General features: G+C 43.4%; 1 protein-coding gene across 8 annotated transcripts in view; it reads left to right on the top strand.

Annotated features, from left to right (window-relative positions):
• Nucleotides 1-25,228, top strand: part of LEF1 (lymphoid enhancer binding factor 1) — a 70,449-nt gene that overhangs the window by 32,566 nt on the left and 12,655 nt on the right. For 4 of the 8 annotated variants that reach the window (XM_040065368.2, XM_040065371.1, XM_058420735.1 and 1 more), the window contains exons 4-11: nt 8,038-8,170; nt 12,172-12,262; nt 14,478-14,561; nt 16,424-16,546; nt 17,221-17,383; nt 20,097-20,204; nt 23,714-23,762; nt 24,423-24,463. In XM_040065368.2, the coding sequence (XP_039921302.1) occupies nt 8,038-8,170; nt 12,172-12,262; nt 14,478-14,561; nt 16,424-16,546; nt 17,221-17,383; nt 20,097-20,204; nt 23,714-23,762; nt 24,423-24,457 (786 nt within the window). In that variant the 3' untranslated portion in view covers nt 24,458-24,463. Of the gene's footprint in view, nt 1-8,037; nt 8,171-12,171; nt 12,263-14,477; nt 14,562-16,423; nt 16,547-17,220; nt 17,384-20,096; nt 20,205-20,580; nt 20,716-23,713; nt 23,763-24,422; nt 24,464-25,228 lie in introns of those variants that run through there. The other 4 variants (XM_040065367.2, XM_040065374.2, XM_040065373.1 and 1 more) reach the window with 4 other exon arrangements.

The raw sequence follows: 25,228 nt of genomic DNA, 5'->3' as shown, positions 1-25,228 counted from the left end.
TCCTGGGGTTGAGTGTGTGATTTGATGATGCAAGTTCCAGCTTGTTGGGTGTGAGGCTCGTCTCTACATCAGGAAAAAGATGGGCTGTTCAGGATGGCCAAAGTTAAAGGAACTTCTTGCAGAAATCAGAGCTTAAAACAAGCATTGACTGTCAAATTGTGGAGTGTTTGCTGGCAGCTGATCTCCATCTGAGAGAACCTATTGCTGAGTTTAGAGAGTGAAATAAGACATTGCAACAGGGGAAGTTTTTTCTGTGAGCTTGTGGCTTTTCTGCTGATTAAATGCTCTATCAGTGATATTACCAAAACCAATGGGCTGTGTAAAACTAGGTGTAATCTCTGTATATGTGAACTCACAGTGCAGAAATTGAAGTGGGCTTATTCTCCCCCTATCAGAGCCCTACAAGACCTGCCTGGCTCCCCTCATGGTTCACCAGCACTCCAGGTCTCCCGACAGCCTTCCTGAGCAGGCAAGAACAAACAAATTAAGAAGTCATGGGAGAGAAGAAAATGGAGATAGCAGGGGATTTCTAATCAAGCTATTTTAATACTGGGTGTGCTTTAATCATTTACTTAATGGCAGTGCTTAATGAACACTTGAAGTAAAGCATGTTTCTGTCAGATATTCAACACCCATGTTTTTAAAGCTGTCTTGAGGGAACTCAAATGCTTATTACAATTTTTCAGGAAAAAAAAAAAAAATCGCAGTTGTGTTGTATTAATTTCCAGGATTGAAGGGGAGGGAGGGGTGAAAAAGTGAGAAAAAGACAAGAATGTAGACAAGCCAATAGCAGTGGTTTCTCGCTAATGTTGCAATTAACCTGAATTTAGTGACTGATTGTAATCCATCTACATAGATACTTATTCTAGGCTTTGTCAGATCCCATTTATGCTTTCCTTTGCAGTGCTCCCCTGGCTGTTGCACTGAATTTTTTATTGCAAACCAACCTTTCAGGCTTCAGGCAGAGCAGTTTTTTCCAATTCCTCTTGCCTGTCCTTGTATGGTGCCTGTCGTGCCGTTTCAGCCGTGGCACCCACTTTGCTTCAGGTGCTGATCTTCGTGCCTGTGGACTATGACATGGTTATCCATGAAGCTGCCTTTCCCATGCATTGCAGACACAGCCTCTTGCTGCTGGGCTTCCCAAAAAGGAAAGTGGTGTGAGCAACTGGAAAAATGTCACAAACCTTTCCTGCTCCCAGATAACCATGAGAAGCTCTAGCAAGCATCCTGGGTGCTTCTTTTACCTGCTGATGATGTACTGGCAGCTTCTTCCCTCCAACTTCTGAGGGCTCCTGGCATGCTCTGGCTCTGGTTTCATGATGTCGTGTGTCCTGGGGAGATGGGGAAAACTTTCAATAACTGACTTAAGAGTAACTTTCTTGTTCTGCCCTCTCCTGAGTCCCAGCACTACGTGCTACTTAGTTCTGTGGTGAAGAGTTGAATGCAATGCAAGAGGAAAAGGGGGACCAGGAGGATTTTTTTCTGACCTCATCACGTCATCAGTTTGCCCCCTGAAATGTGCAGTTTTGATTTTAGTTTTGTTCTGAGTAAGCATGAGCAGTTGTGAAGCTGTAAAGTTTCACATCAGCATCAGCACAGCTTTTCACTTCACCTCCTTAAAATGGTGTATCCCTGGGGTGTCCCTCCTGCTGTTGGTAAGCATGACAGGTCAGTGAGATAAATGGCCTCCTGCTGCCCAGTTGTGAAGCAGGGTTAAAAGACTGCACCTTTTTTATTTGTCTTTCATAAATCACAGTATTCCTAAGCCCGTTTCCTGTGAGCAACGTGTTCCTGTGGGCATGCTTTCCCATCCCTGTTCCTTTTAGCTTCAGGTGAGGCTAAAAGTAATGCTGCAGGCTATGCCCCCACCATACCAACACTGGCATCTTCCCACTACACTGTCCAAGGATTGGAGAAGGTTTTGAATATTAAGCATAAAATTATCTCCGCTGTCAAGAGCCTAAAAAGAAGCTGGCTTTGGACTCTTTCCTCTAAAAAATGGTTTGGGGACGGAGGAATAACCCGAGCTCTCTATATATTGACCTTGCTGCATCTTTGCGAAGTTGTCTATGAAAAATGATAGTACAATCGCTCACAGGGAAGTGGAAAATTGTGATTGCTATTACTGCTGGTGCTGATGAGCTTGTTTCTTCTACTGGTAACTATTTTAGCCACAACATGTTACTATTACCTCCTCCTTTTCCACCACTGGTACTTCTTTTCTGAAGCATGTCCATGATGAACCCAGACGTGGGCCTGGTTTTGACATTGCTCCAAAATAACATTCTTCTTGATCTTGCATTTTTATTGCAACAGCTGGTCAGCAAAGGCATAAATACAGAGTTGGTTTTGCCATTAAAATGCTGTTGATATTTTAAGAGGACAGCTGAAACGGCTGTCTTCTGGGTTTGCTAAATCAGATTAAGGATGATTTCAGGGCTCCAGAAATGAGAATAGGCCAAAAAAGGGATGAATTTTTCTTGTCTCTTCAGATCAATGTAGCCTCAAATTTTCCCACAATAACAGGACCATTTAGTCCTTTTATTTTGAGGAACTGCTATGGTAGTAATGGAAAGGTTTGGAGATGTTTTGGTGGTGGGATTTTTTTAAGGAGCTATCTGTTGTGCTTTCCCCCTAAACTTAATGCTTGCTGTCAAAAAGTTGAAGCTGTTTCTTCAAATGACCCTCTCTTTGAGGAATGAAAGGCAATGCATGTATTTATTCATCCTTAAGTTGGTGTGTTTTTTTTGTTTTTTTTTTTTTTTAGTTGGCTTATTATAGTCTTAATTGAAAAGACCATCTGCTAGTATCTGTAACCAAAGCATAACTTGCTGACAGGAGAGGAAGAGTGGACAGGCTGAGACCTTTTTTTTTTTGGCTTTTTAGAAGTGAGTATGGAAAAACAAAAACCAACCCAGCACCTCTTCCGATGTTGACGTGGGGCACTCAGGTCTTGTGTGCAGAGGCTTGCATGCCTCATGGTTCTCTGCAAAGCTCCCCGCCTGCCTGCAACCCCCTTTGTAGATGTGTGTCCTTTGAAGGGTCATTAATTTAATATCTTTCTCTGTGCAGCAGCTGGAACAAATGGTGGCCCCAGCTCCAGCAGGAGCTCCCAGCTGCCTGCCTCGCCCAGCGCTGACCTACAGGCATTTTTGCCGTGGCTATCTCAGGCTTTTTATAGTTTTTGCACACTTGTTACATATAAGATACCTTACAGGTGTGGGCCTTCAGTGAAGCATTAGCTGGATCTTTGGGGAGGGCTTAAGGTTTGGTTTTTTCTGGACTCTTGCTTTTCTTCAGAAGCATTTCAAAAACAAGGGAAAACTTACTGGATTCAGACTGAATTTGTGCTGCAGCATTTCACCACAAACTCACCAGAGATTAATCTGAACTGCCTCAGAATGTGCTCCTCGGATGAGAGGGCAGGCACATGTCTGAAAATGGTGAGTGGCTCTGCAAGTGCAGGTGCAGGGCACTTGCAGGGGTCACCCAACCACGTGGCAGGAGCCGTGCCTGTGCCGCAGCCAGGGGATTTCTCACTCTGCTCCTTGCCCTGGCAAAAATGCCTGAGTAAGTTCAAGCTTTACCACTTGCAGACTGATTTCTGTTTGCAAGGGAAGTGTTTGCTGTTGTACTGACCTGTTCCTGAGTTACTTTAACATAGCAATATCTTTAAACAGGTGTCCAATGCATAGCAAAGCTCCTGCCGGGATAATGCCGACTGCTGGGTCAGGGCCCTCTTCCCTGCAAGCTCTTGCCCTTTGCCCACCAACACTGTACTGGGGATTTGGGGGGTTTTTTTCAGGTCAGTCATAAAACTGAATAGCAGTTTCATCTTAGCCCTAACTGGCCAAATAATTTGGCTCCTGCTGTTTCCAGTACACGTATGCTCTCCCAATCCTGTTGGTGTCCTTCAGGGGACTGTCCCCTGCCTGCACTGCCTCAGTTCAGCCTGAGAGTACATGCTTGGGAGAAATAAAAGATACCAGCTGGGAAGGCCAAGCAGATGAGAAAAAGTGCCCCAGGGAGGGCCGCAGAGAGGCCAGTTCCCAAAGGAAGCTGGCGTGGTCTGTGCTGTAAGACCGTGCTCTGGGACTGGAGCCCTGGTGGCCGTGTGGTCTCTGAGAAGGAGACCACCAAGGCTGAGTCACTCAGGAGTGTCCCTTTGAGCTGAGTGCTGTGGGGCACAGCTGTATGTCCCCATGCCAACAGGATTTGGCAGGCTACCCCTTTGCCATTAGCCTTGAGTGTTTGTAACACATGCACGATATGTCCTAAAACATAACAGGAGGTCTTCAGGTTGTAAACAACAGGTCCTCATTTTCAGTAATTTACTTTTCCTAATTGCCTATCTTGAGCTATGATGTATGTTCCATTTCCTTTACTTTCAAGGTTGTGTGAAGAACCTTAGGCACAGAGAGTGGAACTTCACTGGTGTGGTGTGGTTGTGGTGTTGTGTTGCATTTATGCTGCATCAGAGCTGTGCTAGGGACAGCTTCAAGAAATGTTCGGCTTCTCCAGATTGTCTTGCAAATGAGAATGGAAATTTCATCCTCATTCACTTTACTGCGGTTTTAGAAGCTGCTTTGGTACCTGCGTGCACCAAGATGCTACATTTTGGTGGGTGGATGAAGTATAATTTCTGTACTGAAATACCGAAGAACTTCGCATAGGACAATGTAATTGTCTTGTTGAAGGCATGTGGGCTGTTAGGGATTTGCAGATTTTCAGGCTGTGCTAAGGAGAGAAGGCACTCTGTGGAGCATGCCTGTATTAGATAAAAATGTCACCGGTGTGCCAGGGAGAGCTGGTGGTGGGCTTGGTCAGCAGGTGTTCAGCATGCCATGGGGAATGGAGTTCCCTCTGCATGGAGGTCATGTTGACCAAGATCGGGTCTCTCAAGTGTTTCTGCAGCTGTATGCATTGTCTTTGGAGGATTTGAGGAGACAAATGTAGTAGGGATGCCATGTTTGTGGGAGGAGGAAGCCAGTGGGTGAAGAATGGGAAGCAGTAGAAGCAGTCTCATCAGCACAGTTTTGTACCTCAGTATGAAGTAGAATTTGGCCATGGTTCACAGCCCTGGAAAGCAGTAGTGCCTACTGTGAGTAGTAGGTGGTGGAAGGGGCTTTGGCAACATCCCCAGTCCAGGTGTCCCAGGGAAAGGGTGCAGAGCAGTGTCCGTGGGACTGGATGGGACACCTGGGGCCAATCCCTCACCGCAGCTGGGGGTGAGAGGGTTGAGAGTGTGGCAAGAGGTGCATCCAGGTGTCTGCGTACGAGGTCTTGGTCTCCTGCCCTGAACCCTCTCCGTGAGGAAGGCCCAGATATCCCATCTGGGTTGCCTTGTAGGGCAGGTGCCATGGCAGAACCACTTCAAGTCCATAGGGCTTTTGGAAAATATATCATCAGTCCTTTCTCCTCCTGGTTTCATCTGCATGTGTCACCGTGGGTGTCCTCCAGCTGTCGATCACTGTGGCCGTCTCGGTGGGACCAGAGGGAGTAGGGAGGCTCAGCCTGTGCCCAGTGAGCCCCGTTCTGTTGTCACATTGGGGTGACCAGCCGGATTTAGCTGCCGGAGATCCCTGGGTCTTCCAAAGCAGTGTGGGGCAGGCAGGCTGGGAAGCTTTGCATTATTGTTACTTTTTATTGTTACTTTTTTTCTCCCGATTTCTGGCTCCGCAGACCCCCAAATGCTCTTAATGGAGATATGGCCTGTTTATATGTTAATTTTAAGCTCGCTGACAAGCGGTTTGCTTTTCTCCTGACTTCTCACAGTTCCTTCGCCCGTTGAAAGCCGCTGCCACGGGCTTAGGGGATAAGGTGCCGAGAATTAGAAAATAAAATAAAATCTGCAGGATGCTGGAGAGCGAGGGGGTACAGGGATTGGCATGCTCTAAGTATAAATGGGTGATTTCTGAAAGCAAGGAACCCTGATACCAGGGGCGTGCATGACAATTACATCCAATACAATACAAAATGTTAATTACTAAATTTTGAGAAATTAATGCTGATTAGCAGCCGTGTATGTGTGACCTAAATACATCTATTGCTTATCTTTATTCATAATATACAATTTATTGTTGATATAGTAATGGCTGAATGGTGGGTTGGCCCATGAGTCTCATAGCTAGAGACTGAGGCCCGATTGTAAATCATCTGAAATTTGTTGGCATCTATTTTTTGTGGAATTTTTATGGATGGGGAAGATGAATAGCAGTCTGAGCTATCCCCTTTACAACTCAACTCATAGATATTATTGAGAATTCATATTGCTTTTATTATTTAGTCATAAAAATGGACCTAATGCTTGTTGGCTTTAAAACACCTACTAGCGCTGCTTTCTCTCTCCATCTTGCAAAATATAAGACAAGGCCGAAGCTTAAATTAAAATCCTCAGGTTCTTATCTCTTTCCCACAGGAAAGCAAATCTGTGTTGAAAACCGTAAAATTAAGAGGAGAGCAAGGATAGCATAATTTAGCAAAAATTCATGGCACCAGATTCTGAGCTATATAACTGGAGGGATAGGTCAGACATTAAGAAGATACTGCCTGCTAATGCAAGTTCCTTAAGGTGGTGCTCTGGAAACAAGGAAAGCAGAAAATGCTGCACTGGTTCCCGTTTGCTCCCTTTCCTCTACTCCTACCAGCCTTAACAATGAATTGAGCTGTCCATTTAATAACCCATCTGCTTCCAGAAGTCCAGAAAATCAGGGACTTGTGCATGGAGCTATGTCCTAACATCTGCTTTGTGCCAGGATTTCAGTAGTGAGCTCAATGAAAACGAATTTCATTGGCCTCTTAATTTTTTTTTCTTAATTCCATATGTTTGAAAGGCTGTCCTTGCTGTCAGTGTGTCTGTCTGAAGGATAGCTTTATTATTTTTTTTTTTGGGGGGGGGGGGTATTAAAAACATATTTGTTCCATAATTATTTGTGCTGAGGTGTGGGGTAGAGTGGCAGGGCACAAATGAGGAGTGCCTCTTACATGCTAGCATCATCACTATGGCTCGTCCCACTGTGGAAAGTGCAACTTGAGTTTCAAGCAGTGTTAATAATGCAGGATTTCATTGGGGTTGAGATGTTCTGTTGTCTGGCAACCTTGATCTTAGGGGGTAATTTTGGACAGCATCCTGTCCCTAACCCTGTGCCCTCTGCACTCTGGGAAGTGTTGGTGGGAAGTGTGCATCTTGCCCTGCAAGGACATCACCTTATGGCACCCATTTCAGGACCCTTGTAGGCGTTTGTAGCACTTTGAGTTCTCCTTGATAGAGTCAGAGTCCTCCCAGCTGTCCCCATGTGCTCAGCAGGTCTCCCCTCTTACTGACCCTCTTGAGAGGCCACTGCCAACTGCTTATATATGAAATCAGGTTTCTAAGGGTGATCCTTTAGTTACCCGGTAGACAGACCAAGAGTTTTCAACCAGAGTTTGTAAAACTGCAAGGGACAAACTTGCTGTTCTTCTGGTGATGGCAGGGGTTTGTCCCAGCTGTGCTGTGCCACAGCCATACAGGAAGAACAGTGGGGAGGAAGAGGGAAGTTGAAGCTTCTGTTGCTTTTAAGGCTGGCGATATGGCAAACCTCTACTTTAAGCTTTCTTTTTTTAAATGCTGTTCTGTAACCAAAGGGTTTCTCCGGCACTGCTGCTGACTCTGCTGTTCTTAGGTCACAACCCTTGGTGCACAGTGCCTGCCTGCCTGGCACATTTCTCCTCCTGCCCTGCAGCTCTCCATTTGCCATTTCCGCAGCCCTGTCTCAATGTCTCCCAAATGCCTTTCTTCCTGCTGCTGGCCCCCACCCATTTCCCTGCATTTCCTCAATATTTGCATCCCTCTTTAGGTGCCAGCGGTTTGAGGATGCCGATTCTGGCAGCAAACCTGGTTTCCATCCACTAGCCCCAATGTCATGTCTGCCCATCTGTTTCCCCCGCTTCAGTAACGCAAATATTTAAAAATAGCATTTTGGAAATGTCGGTTTGGTTTTTTCCAAAGCAGAAGCCTCACGTCGCTAACACAACTCAATTTTTGTTCTTCTCTTGCAGTCCAACAAGGTGCCCGTGGTACAGCCTTCTCATGCGGTTCACCCCCTCACCCCTCTTATCACCTACAGCGATGAGCACTTTTCCCCGGGGTCACACCCATCTCACGTCCCCTCTGATGTCAGCTCCAAACAAGGTGAGCCCATACTTTCCCAGCACAGCAGGGATGCAGGGTGGTTCTGGTGCCCTCTGTGCTGCTGACAGAGTCAGTGTTGCCAATTTGTAATATTTTTACAGGGAGGCTTCCAGGTGCATATGCACACTTTCAGAGATGGCAGTTCTGCCGTGATGCTGATATTTAACTTGGCTGCTCGAATTTTTATGCTCTTTCTAATGTGATAATTTGTGCTTGCTTTTCTCATCAAAGACATTGAAAATCTCAGTAGAAAGCAGCCAGTCTTCACCATCTCCTGTGGTACCCAAGGCTTGCAGCATGCAAATACAGAAAGGCAACCATCCCTCACCTTCCCAAAAACAGAGGACAAGTGCTTCAGCAGTGGTCTTATTGAAACATTTTCTTTTGCTTTAATTTATGTCCTTGTATTCTGGCTGTTCATATTCTTCTGTACATCAGTTGGCATAATTAAAGCATTGCCCTTAAAAGTAGTTTTGAGCCTGTGCAAGTTTTACAAATCTGACGGTTTTTAACCTTCCTATACTGACTGCCTTCTGCAAGAAAGCATCTTTTTAGATGTCCAAGTCACGGATGCCAGTTTTCTCAGCACCTCTAGGACCTCTTCAGGCAGACACAAAAGCCTCCAAGTTCTGCATGTGGGAATGTCATACCAGCCCTGATCAGGATCAGTCTGCAGGCCCTCAGGGAAGAGCAGACAGTTTCCAGGGTGTCAAGCCCAGCCTGTGCCAAGAGCTTCTGCCCAATACCCAGGAGAACATGGGTTCCTGGGAAGGGTGTGCTTGCTTGCGATGGGTTGCAGGAGCTGGGGAGGGATGTGATGGATGTTGGGGAGGTGCAAGGGCATATGTCATGGCCGTCATATGTCTGAGCCAGGGTTTGGGTGAGAACCTGAGCAGAAGCCTGCATGGGAGAGCTGGTGGTGAGGAGGGAAGGAGAGAGAGCAGAGGCTTTACAGAGGCATTCACTGTAGCCTGGATATCTGCATGGGCAGGAAGTCTGCTAGTGCCACTGGTCCTGGAGGCTGCCTCTCCCAGCCTCTCTCTGCACTCCCACGTCCCACCATTTGCTGTGACACTCAGTTGACAAAATTCTGAAGCTCCGCTTTACCTGGGCACACATCCATATGCACACTTGTCCCATTTATCTGAAGAGGCTTTTAGTCATTGTTGTTCAGGGAGACTTTTTTGGTTCTGCCTTTTTCTGAATGCCTGGGTTTCATTTTGGCTGTGCTATGGAGATAATAACATGGGCTACATCCAGAAAATGCTATGGCCTGATGGCTCTGTGTGGTTTTTGCTGTTTGTTGGTTAGGTTTTATTTTTTTCTAGGGAGAAGGAATACAAAAAGCATTCTGCCTGGAAAGCCTGGCCTGTAAATATGTAGAGAATATATTTTTCAGACTTGGAAGAAGCAAATGGAGACCTCCTGTCCTCTTTAGTTTTCCTTTGCATCAGTGCCCAGGAGAAGAATATTCACACTCATTCTTGAAATCCCAAGGGTGCCACGAGTTAAGAGAACGGGATTTCCACCTCTTGCTGAAGCTGGCTGTGACAGCTGGGGCACAACCCGCTGCTGCAGTTTGTGAGCTCAAGAGGCTTTTGCTTATTGCATGCTGAGTTTGCCCTTCTGTGCCCCATTTTTTTGCCTTTACCGCAGTTTGTTTTTGTATTCCTGTACAGCAGACCCCAACTGAACATCTGGTTTGCTCTTTTTTTTTTGTTTCTGCTGCACATCTTCTCTTCTGCTTCTTCTCTACCCTCTCCCTTGTCCAGCATCCCACCAGTCACGAGTGCAAGCCTGCTGAGGGGTTCTGCCAGGAGGCACAAAGCTCATTGCCCTCTGGTGTTCCTGAATGGGCTCTTGATCCCTTGCCTCAGTGTCTGTCAAAGATGGGGATGGATGATGTGGATAATGCAGGCTGGAGACTACTGGTTTTGTCTGGGATGGTCTCCTTGATGTGTGTGGTCTTTTCGTCCATGTTCCCTGTTTCGGCGCCACCGGCGTGTGGGAGCAGCTGCAGTGAAGTAGCCCGAGCAGTTGCTGCAAAGAGAGGATTTTTTTTTTCCTCAGGTCCTCTGCCAAACGCCTCCAACCATTGTTTCTGTCCTCGCCTCCCACTGTGGGTCTGGAACAAGGCACTGCCCTGGCGCCCTAGTCCTGATGCCAGGGTGCCCTCCTCCCACCAAAGGGAGTCCAACAAGGGGGTCTGCAGCAGCTTGCCCTCAGCACTGCCTCTTGCACTCAAGGCACTTTGGGATGGACACACAGCACCACCTTCCTACAGGCAGTCACTTCTTTATTCTATTCTATTTTATTTTATTTTATATATATATATATATATATATATATATAAATTTTTTTTTTTTTTTTTTTTTTTAACCCTCTCAAGAGAACTTGCTTTGGAGGGCACTGGCCATATGGTAGCTCTGTGTGCTCCTGCAGGCACTAGGTGCTGGTAGCCCTCCATAAGGGGCCAGAAGTTTTGGATGAGCAATAACAACTGTGCATTAGTTAAGAGGGAGCAGTGTTGTCTCCGTGGGTCAGAACTGCAGATCGTGGGGAAGGAGTGGCCCAGCTCCTTGTGCAGAACTTTGCCTGGCAGGGGCATGGTCATGTCATCACTTCCAGGAGCATCGGTCATCATCAGAGATGTGAGAGATGAGACACTGGGCTTCTTTTACACCTTGTTTGTTTTCTTTTTTTTTAACCACTCAGAAAGAGCGTTCCCTCTCATGTAAAAGCCCTGGCATACGTAAAGTGTTTCCCTTTCTTTCAGCTACCAGCTGTTTTACACCTTTGAAAAGACAATTGGCCAGAAATTTCATCCTCACTTAGGTAGTGGTTCCAAGTCTGAAAATTCAGGTTTTTTTGAGACAATGACACCACTGGTATTATTTTCCATGCTTTCCCGCACATGGTCCTGACAGATATTCTTCATATCTTGTAATTAAATTCAGAAGATTTAAATACAAACTGGGCAGGGGAATAAATCAGTAACATCAGTCTATAAAACTAAGTCTCAAGGTAGCACATGCTCAGTCTTGGACCTTTGGAGTGTCACCACATAAATATTTAATACTCTTTTAAAACAGCTGATTTAACATGTGAAGTAGACTTAACAATTCCTTCTGCTTCATCCCCTCTTCCCCAAACACATTTAAATAAACCAATGTCTTTGTGGCCTCTGCAACTGTAATTCCATGTCTCCTGGGGGCACAAGGTTTAGGTGAAGAATGGAGACCACAGACCCTTTTGGGATGAGGATTAGCTTTAATCTTGAGGTGATTCTTGCAGTTGTAGGACTCTGTGTTCTGGGGAATGTGAGCTGATGGATCATTCCTGATGGGACTCTTATTTTTCCATGAAATACTACCATTGCGAAACAGATTGACCTTGGAGCCCACAGGAGTCAACTTGATGAAGAGCTTAGTAGGAACTGGAGTGACAATTGGAAGCCAAATGAATCATATCAAGTGTGACCATTACAGGCCTGAAAATGATTCTTAATTAACCACTGATCCTCTGTGGTAGCAAGTTTCCAAAATCTGTGAATCCATAAGGGAACCCGTGAAAATATAAAAGTAGCAATTTACCTAATCTAATAGCTGTGCTGTGCTGCCTCTTTGACAACGCTTTATTTTCCCCTTGTTTCACGATGTGTTAGAAGAGGTCCTCAGGATCCTGTCAGGTTTGGTGAGACCATTGAGAGGACACTAGTACCTAATGCACTTCATAGGAGATCTAAACTTGCACAGGTCCTTACCCGTACATTTATTTCCTCCTTTCACTTTGTTTTTCCCGGTATCTCCCTTCGAATTGCAGTATCGCGTGCAAATTGTTTTAAAGGTGGCCCGTGGAGCCTTTTGCTTTTAACACCAACCAAGAAGGTGGTTATTCCTTATCCAGAGCCCTAGTTCCATTGTAGTATCAGCTGGGAACTGTAGGTCATACGTGGAGTATTTTGAGGGGAAGCTCACTCATTCTTCTGTGCTTTTTAACAGGCATGTCCAGGCATCCTCCAGCTCCTGATCTCCCTACCTTCTATCCCTTGTCTCCAGGGGGGGTTGGACAGATAACACCACCTCTTGGCTGGTAAGATTTTTTAGCTTCTTTTCAGACACATGCATGTTCACACCATTTGCTATTGTTGAATCAATCACAGCATTTACAAAATCATAATAATGTCATTCCAGTAAGAAATTACTATTTTATTTTAGTTGAAAAGTTGAAAAAATACTGATCTTTGAAATTAAATGAATCTGGTTTTTTGAACGTGCACAGAAATTGAAGTGTTAGATTTCATTTTGAAGTCTGTATGTTTCTTATGGCTCAGATTTGTGGCTCTTAGCTTTTGGAAAGATACCAGAAAACAGTTCTTAAGTAATTAAATGTAAATTTTAATAAACAAAATTGCAGTTACTGTAGAGAGGGGAAGTAAGAAAGAACTTTAAAGAGTGGGGGGGGGGGGTGCCATCTTGAAACTGCCCCAAATGGAGAACAATCTTTTATAGTCTGCTGCTTTTTACAGTTTGTGCAGGGAGAGAAGCCTCTGCCACTGGGAGGTCTCGCTGCTCTTGCTAATACTAGCACTCTCATGATCTCTTGCTGCCACTCACGGTGTCATTTTCCTTTTGGAGCAAATTTTTGGAGGAATAGATTTGGCAGGGTGCTTCATGCCTGCTTGGGGTAGATACGTACTTCCCTGCAGTTCTCTTGGAGCAGGGAATAAGGCAACTCGGCCACAATTTCAGTGCTTTAGAATCTGTATTGTGACTAGTCTGTGCCCACGCAATGAGGGATGCAGATTTTTTGTTTTTTAATGTCTCCATGGGAGGGAAACATGATCCAGATGACAACAGGCAGAGAAAGTAGAGAGCAGAAGATGGTGAAAATTGTATTGCTGGCATATCTTTCAGGAAAGGCTACATGCCTTTTTGGAACAAATAATTAGTAGATATCAAACTAAAATATGGAAGTATCTGACTATTTATTTTTTAATCTTTTTTCCCTTCCCCATTTGGCCGCTTAGCTGACTCCTCACTTGCACTGCCACCAGACAGTTGCTAGCATGCTTTTTCCAGAGGTGGTCAATCATTTCTTCTGAATGGTCTCTCAGTGCAGAAGCTGGGGGGAGGAAAGAGGGAAAAGAGAGAGAAGAGGAGAGACAAGACCCAACCTTACAAGACTTGGGGATATGGTCAGCAGCACTCACTAACAGTGGGACATACTCAGCTGTCCCTTATGCTGTGAGGTAGTGCTGTTGAGACTTCCTTCAACTTTTTTTTTTTTTTTTTTTTTTTTTTTTTCATTTCCTCTTCCCTTTGAGCACTGCTTATTTCCAGTAATATGCTCCAAGAGTGAAATCTGTGTCCTGAGCCTTACAAAGGCCAGTTTCCATTTTTTCTCATCTGAGAGCTGATGGAGCAGTCAATAAACAACAGTTTGAATAGGATTGATGTGTGTGGTGTCCCTCTGGCTGGTAGAGGTGTTTGGTCTGAACTGATATTTGCTTACATTACCATTGCCTACTACTTCAGGGTGTTCATTGTAGTCATGACTGGACCATCGTGGACTGAAAGTAATTAAAATGTAGTGATGATGCTAAAAATAAAAGACCTCAAATGATGGACTGGTGGCAAAACAGTCTGTATATGTGGGAGTGGAAAGGAGGCAAAGACTTCTACACAAGCTTCTCTTACTGGACTGCAAAGTTTGATCTTTAAGTAGTACGACAGACTTGTGTTGCTGTGGGCTTTTACATGGTTGGGTTGGGGTTTTTTTTATGGAACCAGTTTCTCCTTAGAAAAGCTGTCCACTTGTACCTCACTATGCTAATGGAGAGAGCCCTAAGTTTTCAAAGACTTAATAAAACTGTTCAAAAGGCTTTTTAGCTTAATAATTCACCATCTGGTGTTCTCGCTCTGATCTACAGGAGAACTATTTGGAATAAGATGCTTTTTTCTTAAGAGCTTTTTTAACAAATCTGATTCCAGTGCTTCTAAAACTAGGTGAGAGAGGGATAGAGACTGAGGAGTGTGCATGTGTGTGTGTGTGCCCTGGGGGAGGAAGGCTGGTTGTTTTGCCTTCCCTCTCGGTGGAAACTTAGATTGGGAATCTTCTGATAGCAAGGGAGAAAGTTCAAAGCATTTAAGTATTCATTAGTTTCATTAGGAGAACTCTTGAAAGTGTTAGCTCTTACTATTTATTTGTGACTAGTACTGAGTTCCCATCAAGAGCTTGTAACTCTAGAGTAACCACTGAATACCATATCACATGATTGATGGGTTCCTTTCTTCTGTGACCTCAGGCAAGGTCAGCCTGTATATCCCATCTCGAGTGGATTCAGGCAGCCCTATCCATCCTCACTCTCAGTCGACCCTTCCATGTCCAGGTAGGTGTAGGAGGTGAATGACTGACTGGGGAGTAACTGCTGGCATTAGAGGGCAGGTTGCTCTTCGCTTGCATCTTGGTCTGCCTTTGCTTGCTTTTCAGTCAGCTAAACCCTTACGCATACATTTTTTATTTAACTTTTGTGTGTATATGCAGTTTGCCTGGATCCCACACTGGTCTCATTCAGCATTTCCTTGTCAGTCTCTGAAGTGTTGCAATGAGGAGCACCAGTGAATTGTCAACAATTAATTGAGCTGTTTCATCTGAAATGAGTCATTAGTTCATTTCTAGATGCAACACATAGTGTTGTGCATAGCATCCTTGGGTTTTGCTCATGTCAGTATGCAACCAGGTGGATTGTCACTTTAGTCCGCGTTCTCTAGTTCCAATTTCAAAATCGTTGGTAATTAGTCTTGAATCACGTAGGTAATGCTCTGTGTGGAAACTTGCTCACAAGAAGGTATTTCATAGCCCAAAGCCACTAATGGCAGGGGATGCCAGCACAGTATTTGTACTGGTGTGTGACTCAGGCACTGTGTCTTTATGTCTAAGTTCGAGCAAGCAATGCTAATTGAGACTTGGCCACGACACACTCCAGACCTCCTATGCTCTGCTTTCGCATTCTAAAGACAGCTTCTGCATCCTGTGCTTGGTGTACAAGAGGTTGCAATATACAATCCTTGGGGTTTTTTTTCTGTGATCTGTAGAAGTGACATCCTCTTGCACAGGGATTTAAGGCAGGCCACTGGATAAGTGGTAGGTCCTCTTACCTCTTTGTGTGTGGGCTCTTTTGGATTATCACTGTCCCTTCACTTCTTTACAGTGGAATGATAAGCATGTGCCTGTCAGGGTGATTGGGAAGAAAACCCATTCTTTCTCCATGATAAAATCACTTGATTTGGTTACAGGGCTTTGTGTTTATTTTGATCACATGAAGGAAAAGGGCAACAAGGGGACTAGGGAATGGTGAAAGGAGAGGCTGGATGCCATTTCTCATTCAGCAAAACTTTGCAGCATGAGCTTGCTTTTGATGTTAACAGTACTTTCTACCAGTTTAAAATACAGCATGCAGGTTTTCTGCTGTTTTCAAAGCTCAGCACCTTCAAGAGTGCCAGAGTTTTCAAAGCTCAGCACCTTCAAGATCTGTCTCAGCTGTCCTTGAGAATTACCTGGGTTAGTAGGGTGGGATTATTCAGTTAGTGGTATTTTGGTTTTATTTTCCATTTTCCTTCTTGTACAAATGAAAGGAAGCTTTAATTAGGGAAAAATTTTCTCCCTGCTCCCATCCTTCATCCAGGATGCAGGATTTTCAAAGTTTATTTTAAGCATCTGAGGTAAGAATAGTGGGTTCAGATGAAATGATGTCAAGATCTTTTACCTTAAGTACCTTGAAAAGTAAAGAAAACCATCAGGGACGTATTGAAAAGACTCTTCTTTCATTTTATTTGTTTCTGCATGGCAGTTTCCTCCTTTGCATTGGCTGGTGGTGGATATTTCAAGGATGTTTATATCTTGGTGTGGAAATACATTTTTTTGGTTAAGAAATGTGTATTTTTGTTGCTAGACAGTGCAACGGTACAAATATTAAAGATTTCTCATGTGCATTGCTGAAAGTGTTTGCGTGAAAGGTAATAAAACAATTTTTCTACAACCAAAACGTTGACTGGTTGGTTTGTTTGTTTTTCTTGAATAATTGGGTTACAATGCACAAATCTTAGCCAAATATTTTTCGTGTGCTCTTTAAGAGTTGTCTTCATTGCAAGCTCCATAGCATTTGCATTTTTGGAGTGTCCTGCTGCTGTCATACGTGTTTGATGCCTGTCTTCAGTGAGGCTACAGACCTTGCTATGTTTTCTCTTTTAGGTTTTCACATCACATGATTCCTGGTCCTCCAGGCCCTCACACAACTGGAATCCCTCACCCAGCTATTGTAACACCTCAAGTAAAACAAGAACATCTGCACAATGACAGTGAGCTAATGCATGTGTGAGTCTGCCTTTTTGCTCTAGCTCTTAATGAATAAACATTTGAGAACTAACTCCATTTGAAGAAGAGTCAAGGATGCTTTAAATCATGACCTCTTTGAATTTTAACTCTTCTCCTATAACTAAAACTACTGTTTGGTAAGGGTAACGAGAAGCCATTTTTCATTCCAGCCAGCACTTTTCAGCTGTTGGCAACAGCCATCTTGATTCAGTCATAATCATGGACGTGTCCAGTTGCGACTGGTGTGTGTGAACTCATGAACTGCTGCTGGAAAAGTTCTTACCTGCAAAATTTGCTAGAAAAAAGCAGCGTCGTTGCTTAGTACTTAAAGGCAAAAGACCTAGGAAAGAAGGGGGTGAGAAGCTATTCTCCGGCCTGTGGCAGTGGTCTTTTAGGGAACCATGCATACATAGCCTTTCAAGAAGAGAATTGAGACAAGTTTGGAGCAGATTCACAGATTAAATGTTACTTGCTAGAGAATGTCAACCTGATGTCCTTCCTGAGTATTAAAGTATCAAAAGATATGAAAGTGGGTGTGACATGACCACTGAAATTCTCATTCTTACTACTTAAGTGCTACTGTAATCACATTAGATTCCATTGGATCTTTTTAGGTTGAAGGCAAATTAATGCTTTTTTTCCCCTTTCTTTTCCCTTTCCTAACCACGTTTTAGGAAGCCTCAGCATGAACAGAGAAAAGAACAAGAGCCAAAAAGACCTCATATTAAGAAACCTCTGAATGCTTTCATGTTGTACATGAAAGAAATGAGAGCAAACGTTGTAGCAGAGTGTACTCTGAAAGAAAGTGCAGCTATCAACCAGATCCTTGGCAGAAGGGTATGTACAGGAGGGTTTGTGAGCGCTCGCCTGTGCTGCTAATTTGTGTTTCCCTTGAGCTGGGTGTGAAGGCTGACTTTCTGCTTGAGGTGATAACTGATGTGCAGCTATCAAATTAGCTATAGAAGATAAAACATGCAACAAAAATAAGAGCAGTATTGTGATTTTCTTTTTTCAGCATTAGCAACGTCATCAAATGTATGTCTGTTCCACTCATGTTATGGTGTCAGCATCTCCGATGTGAATTACCCTCAGTCACACATAGAAGAAGCATTCTAATCACATTGTGGGTTCTCCCTTAGGCTGGTGCCCATCGGGGCAGGAATAGATCATTCAAAGATGAACGCTGGATGCCACTGTAGATGAAACTCAAAGTGAATATAACGTGGTCCAGCTGTAGTCATGTAGGTGAAGAGGAACCCACAGAGGTCATGTAGTCCAACATCTGCACAAAGCAGGCCCAGTTACATCAGGTTGCTCAGGAACCTTCCCAGCCAAGTTTTGAATGTCTCTGAAGTAATCAGCTGAATATTGATGATTCCAATGCAAGTACCAGAGCCTTGCTGAGAGGTGTATGCTTCTGTGGCATTGTAGTCATTTTGTACTTTCCACACTCAGAAAAAAACCTACGCAGGCCAACTCACAGTACAGCCTTTGTCTTCTCTGCCAGTGTTACTCTTCCAAGGAAAGGCAGCAGAGGTAAATGCCCATTTTGCAACTGACTCCCAGAAATAAAAAAAAGGGGTGACTTTTGTATCAATGTGAGTTTGAGTAGGAATTATTCAAATTCTCAGTGAACACCTCCTTTGGATGACTGACCAAGGCAGCATTGAGAGGCACTGTGACTCTCTGAAAACCCTGTACTTTTAAGTGGGAAATCAGTACATGACCTTAAAGTGCTCCTTTTATATGACAGTCAGAAGACTTCCCCGTATCTATTGCTCTGTTCAGTTCATGCAGTCTTCTGCTTTCTGTTGTACTTGTTACCTCCCCTTAAAGGATGTCTTGGTAGTACTTGCCTTTTCCATGCTTTCATGGGAAGTCTCTAGGATTAGGTATGGGCCATTTGCTTAAGAGTTGGACTTGATGATCCTTGAGAGTCCTTTCAATTCACAGTATTGTGTGATCTGTGAACTACCCTTCCAGGTGATGGCAGTCCCAGATGATTTATCTTAGTTGCTTAGTGTGTCAGCTTTGTTTTCTTGGCCTGAACAAGGGCAGTGGCTTATTTATCTCTGTTTTGGTAAGGAATCAGCCTCAGGGCTCCTTTGCATGCTTTTTCTGCAGCTTGGACTCCTCTTTTTAAGTTACTGTTCTCCATGAAAGTACCTCAAATTCCACTTTTCCCGTGGTGCAAACGAGGCATGAGTTATCCAATGCAATTGCTTGGACATTAATTATTGTCAAGTGTTTTGTGTTCTGTCATCCTGGTCACTATTTACCCTGTGCTATCCCAGAGGAGGAACCACCTCTGTTCTCACAAGCTGATGGTATGGTGCTGTGCTCTCTGATGCCACAGTGTTCACTACCTTCCAGTTTTTGAATGTGCATTTTTGAATGTGCATTGTTGAGAGTTGCAGACAGACTGAACTGCTGTGCCCTCAATAACACGTCCAACTTGCCAAGTCAAGGCAGACAAGAGCTTTCGTTTGCATCTTCTGATGAGTAACCAAACAACATATTAAATCATACAAATGTGATCTGATCAGTTCTGTAGTTAGTCTTGTACGAGTGTCTTAATGATTTCTTAATGATTGTTTGTCTGGTTTTTGGATTTTTTTAATAACTTCTCCCCTTCCTCCCTATGGATGTTGTCAAACAAGAAGAAGCATCTAATGCTGCAGCAGTGGAAATTAATTCTAAATAAAAGGCCTTTACTCTTTCTGGTTCAGGTCTATGATAGGTGTTTCAACAAGAGCAAAAGTACTAGATACTAATGTAGCAAGGTACCTTTCCAAATGTGCAGGTTGTGAGGGTTTTTGGTTTTTTTTGTTTTTGTTTTTTTTTGGGGGGTGGGGTGGGGGGGGGATGTTTTTATTTTTAAGTACACAAAACCAGGAAATTTATTTCTGCTTGGCTACAAAGGTCAACTCATGTAATTTGTAAGACTGTAGTTCTGTGATTTCTTTATCTTTGAAACTTCTGCAGTTGCCATTTCCTTTTCCAATCAGAAAGCAAGTACCTTAAAGTTCAATATGTAGAATTTGGAACAGGGTGCTAGTGCCCAGAAAGCCTTCTGTGACAGCATTGAAAACTTGTGCCTAGTTGCTGCTTGAAACCAAGACAGCAGACTTTTCTGTCAAGGGGAGGTTGCTGCCCTCCAAAAGCAGCACAAGCCCCCTCAGTTCTGTCAGGAGCTAAAGGCTGTTTTCATTGCTGTTTTTTTGGGGTTTTTTTTTGGTTGGGGTTTGCTTTTGTTTGTTTGTTGTTGGTTTTTTTAAGTAGTGTTGGGAGAGCATGGTTCCATGAGCAGATTATTTGGTGAGCCCTGTTTCCATAAATAATTTCTGTCTTGCTTAAGGCACTTGGCAGTTGCAGAGCTGACAAATGCCTGAAAGTCAGTTAATAAACACAGGTGCTTGTAATTGCTAATGAATCCCATTTTTGCAGTGGGGAAGGACTGAACCGAAGTTGCTCAAATACTTGCTCAAGTCATCTGTTGCCTAGGTATAGGTTAGTTCCTAGTCTAAAGGTGTGTTTATTTTGTTTGCAGTGGCATGCTCTCTCCCGTGAAGAACAAGCAAAATATTATGAACTAGCTCGTAAAGAAAGGCAGCTACACATGCAGCTTTATCCAGGCTGGTCTGCAAGAGACAACTATGTAAGTCACTCACTTGAAGATTCTTTTTTAAAATTCACATTCTTTTTGTAACTTTGAAAATTATTATTGTTTCTTCTTTTTCTCTATGACTTGTGGAAAGTTCTGGATGAAGGGATGGTGAACATACGTATAACATAAACCTTATATTTGTTTTCACTTCAAGCACCCAGAAAACTTGGGATTTTGCTGATGTTGTTGAGATGCTTCTTACAAAATTCATAGTTTTTGAGGGGAAAAAATAACATGGAAAGTTTGTGGGGGTTTTTTTTGTTTTTTTTTGTTTTGTAAGACAATAGCCAGTACTGTCTGGAAGATCATGTTGTACTGTACAGCTGTGAATTTTCCATCATTTTTTACTGGATCACTTATTTTCCAGAAATCTTTCTTAGACCTGAAAAAAGGGAATGTCTAGCTTTCAAGAGAACTGCAAGCCCAGGGGTCTTAATGCAGACTGAACTTTAGCTGAAATTAATTCAGAATGGTCCATTTGTGCAAATCTAGTATAAGTAACCTTCATGGTACAGCCTGCTGTTCTACACAGATATATGTACAGGTATATGCTATGAAGTTCTCTTACAGTTACTCTTGTTTTATAATTAAATATCAAAGAGCCTGCACTGCATAGTTACACTCTGGTGCCTACAATGAGCTGTCAATGTAGCCAAATGTGATGCTTTCAAAGTCAGAAACTGCAGTCCTGAGAGACTGATCCTAACCCAAGATCTGAGCTTCTTTCTGTCCCTCTATTAGATGTGACACCCTCTGCTGGGATAGGAAATGTGCATGCTATATCTGGCTCAATTTTCCTTCTGCATTAGGTGGACAGGAGTTTTTCCCTACTTCAGTGTTGTCTTTGGACATTAAGGATGGAGGTGCCTAAATACAGTGTTAACAGAAACTGTAGAAACTCGCACAGAACGGATTGATACGGAAACTATGTGATTATCTCCAGAGGAAATGCTGGTCTTGCTGACATGCATGCCCAGTTTTGGAAGCACAGACACAACTGAAAGCCCTAGCACCTCCTTTCTGTCTGTTTTACACAGCCAATAAACTGTCTTGAAGTATAGCTGGGAACAAACAGGGTCTTAGGGAAACACTCCCTGGAAACAAGGGGTTTTTGCTCATCTCAAATTTACTTGCTGGAAAATCCCACCACTTTGGAGTCTTGACAGCTCATGCTTACTGGACATCAGGCTTCAAGATGGTCCTGTGATGTTTGGTCATGTTGGCTGTGTGAACCCCGTGTTCTGCCCCAGCCTATGCCACACAGCACAAGCAGCAGACCTGCGGTTTCTTAAATGCCTTGACAGACATTTGGAGTGTGTGAGGTGGCACGTATGAGTTATCTCTTTGATGTGCTTCCAGCCTACATCCTGTGTGGAAGTATAGCTCTGACATACTCCAGTCCTGTATGTTACAATGAAGAACTCTGCTAGCTTCCTCTGGCAGCCCTCCCCTCTGCCTCTCCAGGAATGCACACGTTCTGCAGTGGTGGTCAGATGGTGATCCTAGGAGAGCACAGTTTATCACTGAAACCCTTTCAGATATACGTCATCTTAGTTTTTTCTAAAAAGTGAAATTGTATTAATTTAGCACAGGTATTAAGCCAGTATTTTGAGGGTTGGAAGTGACTTAGGGGTGGTTTTTCTGTTTCACATAACAGTACAAGCAAAAAATACATACTGTTTGGTTTTATTTGTTTTCTTTTGGTTTGCCTGGTTATTCAGGATTTTAGGAGTTCAAAGAAATTTTAAACATTGCTATTCAACTGTTAAAACTATCTTTTTCATATGTTTTTATTACTGATGTCCAAAGCAGTCATGCAAAATTGTGTGATAGACATGAGAAGCACATTGTTTTCACAATGTGAGGGTGTCTGTGTGTGCTGCAGTTGTCAGAAACTATCTTACTTGGGAATGCTGACAACTAGTTTTCAGCCCAGTCTTCTAATGCTTCACTTGTGTTCTCTCATAGGTAGATCTCAGATCAGCTTTCAGTTTATGTTTTAGCACTTGAAGTCAGCCTGACATAGAGAAAAAAATAAATTTTCCTCCCATGACTTTTCCATGCTAACATCTGCACTAATGCTCGATCCTCTCTAAGAAAGTATTGCCTTGGTGCCTAAGTGATAAAGTATATTGCTGTGAGTTCCCCAGAGCCCTTGAAATGTGTTTTCCAACTTCTAGTCTTGGTCTTGACTTTGGAGTCTTGCTCACAAGGTATTGCCCAGCCCTGTTGACATCCTTGGGATAAATAAGGACAGGAGTTTGAGAGTCAGGCAGGCCCAGACTGTCAGAGCAGAGTGGAGGCTAGTTAAGTTCATGTGCTGGATCTGTATTTGGTGTCCTCCCATGCTGTCTATCAATCAGTGAGCGCTGCAGGGGTTTGAGGTGGTTTCTCAGGTCACCTGCTGTCCATCCCAGCACCTTGCAGAGCTAACTCATGGAAAGATGTGTCCCAGCACCTCAGCCCTTCCACTCTGAGGCCACTGTGTCTGTGGCATGCTCTGTGCTGGGACATGCAGCTACCAACCATGAGAGTGAGGGGCAGAGGATGGGCAGCGGGCTGCAGCTCTACTCACAGCAACTGCACCAACCTTTGCCAGAGCTCATTTGTTGCAGCCCATCTGGAGGCTTCTTTAATATATAAGTGGATATGATTTTTTCTTAAACCACACACAAAAAGCTTTCACTGACTGTAAAGGGCAATAAAGACAAGACATACGGAGGAATATCAGCGGTGGTTAGGGTGATGCAAGATGATTGAGGTTTAAAATTGTGGGTCTAAGCTGACCCTTTGTTTCCTGACAGACTATGTGAAGCAGGAGCCGTGGCCATTGCCATAGATGAGGGTGCAGAAGGCTGAGTGTGTAGGTTGGCATGCTGTGGCCAGTGTGTTCTCTCAGAAAGACAGCTGCCAGGCATTCATTTGTTCTGCACTTCAGCCGTGTTAAGGGTGCTCTGCTGTACAGTCTCTGCTGTTTGGTTATTGCAGAGTGCCGGGCACAGCCACACCAGACTTGGCTTTTGTTCAGGTACGAGCATTATCAGAACAGTTTTACTTGGCCGATTTGCACCCTGGGGACAAGTCATGGTTGTCATAGGAACCTTTCAGCACCCTGTCTGCTCCTACCATGTATGACAGTGTAAGTATCCGGATGTGTGAAGCGTTCTTGTGAGAGCCATAAATTATGATATCAACATACGTGTCATCAGATTATTGAGCGTGAGAAGTCTTTTAGGTGCTTGCGGCTGCCAGTGTTAGTTGAAAAACTGCCAGAAATTGTAATTCCATGTGGATATAAATATATGTACTGATGATGTGCGTATTTCTCCATAGATGCTCAGAGCAAACCGCTGAACTAGTTGAAAGTGGGATAGAAAAGCTACCCTGAAAATAATAGGGTTTTTTCCTAACATTTTTAGTGCCCAGATGACTTTTGCTGTGAGGTGACAACAAAAAAGTTCTGTGCATGTAATGGTATGGTAAAATTTCATATTTTTCAGGGGAAGAAAAAGAAGAGGAAGAGAGAAAAGTTGCAGGAATCATCATCAGGTAGGCCATGACCACCTCTTACTTGCCATTTACCTCAGGTATATTTTAGAAACCAGGGCTTGCGCTATTTAATTTTTACAAGCTTTTATCTAACACTTGCTTCTGATGGACATTTTAAGATATTTCACTTGGAATGTAAGCTTGTGAACATGCACACAACCCGTGCCTCCTTTCCCTTACACCTTTCTGAGCAGCAGTCCTGACGGCATCATCTTTGGCTGAACTTACGCATTACTGCAATCACTGTCTTGTTTTACCTTTGCTTTTCTCCTCAGTCAGTGTTGTATCATCTTTAGACTTAACTATGTCTCAAATACTGTGTGGTATTTTTGGACACTGGAAACTTTACACAGACCTTTTGTAGTAACTGTATTTTTTCTCGCTGTATTTTACGTTTCTTTGTACACTAACAGCTGCCTAGTAGGTTGGATAAAAGCATCAGTGAGGTCTTCTCTTTGCCTTTAAAAAGATGTAAAGGAACAACCTGTTTTCCCCAACAAAAAATGGCTGGTATAAGAACCATAAAAAAACCCAAACAACAAAACCAAAAAAACCCCACACACACAAAAAATTCCATGTAACACTGAAGCAAACAAACTTACTTGGAATGTTCAAAAACTCTGTAACAGAAATTTGTTAAAGGAAAACAATCTTCTACAGGTACAGGCCCCAGAATGACAGCTGCCTACATCTGAAGCATGGTAAGAACATCTCTAAAGCTTTCCTGATGATAAAACTGAATTGTAAAATAAGCCTTCTTTTAAATTTTATGCAGTAATATGAATTTAGCAAAAATTGCAGAACTATCATATCCCAAAGCTAATGTTACTTTGATTACTGATGGTTTTTATACCGGCTATCTATTAGGTGTTCACCATTTCACTGCTTAACCATAATATTTTCAAACTGACCACACCTCACTGACTGAACTGCAAGTCTGCCTGTGATCCAGGGATGGGTTTATTAAGCAGTGCAAGCCCTCCCAGACTGTCACAACTCATAAGAGCAGGATAGATGCTGACTTTGGAGCACATTTTATGTGCTGACATCGACAAGATTCTGGCTGGCTGGGTACACCTTTTAAAAACCATTTATTCACCTGTATACTAACAAAACACCTGCTAAGAAAATAGGACTGTATTTCAGTTGTTTCAAGAATTTCTCCCACAGCTGTACAGTGACATTTCATGTGTGGTGCAGGTTGGGGTTTTTTGTGGTTGTTGTATTTCCAGCATGTGTTTTCTTTCTTTATATCGTATTACCTGCGCTGAGGATGGAATGACTAGTGATTACACATGTGCAATAACACACCTAGTCAGCTTGTGACTGCACACAGTACCACAGTGAAATTCTAATGTCTCAGCATCCGTGTTGGAAGGCTGGTCCTTCTCTTTCTCTCAGTGTGATGTGTTTTCTAGTAGGAATGGCATTAATTTGAAATAATAGTTGCCTCTAAACTGTCTAAT

Source organism: Hirundo rustica, chromosome 5 (genome assembly GCF_015227805.2).
Source record: "Hirundo rustica isolate bHirRus1 chromosome 5, bHirRus1.pri.v3, whole genome shotgun sequence".
Lineage (NCBI taxonomy): Eukaryota > Metazoa > Chordata > Aves > Passeriformes > Hirundinidae > Hirundo > Hirundo rustica.
The sequence above is the reverse complement of the archived record's forward strand: the minus strand, read 5'-3'. Positions and strand labels throughout refer to the sequence as shown.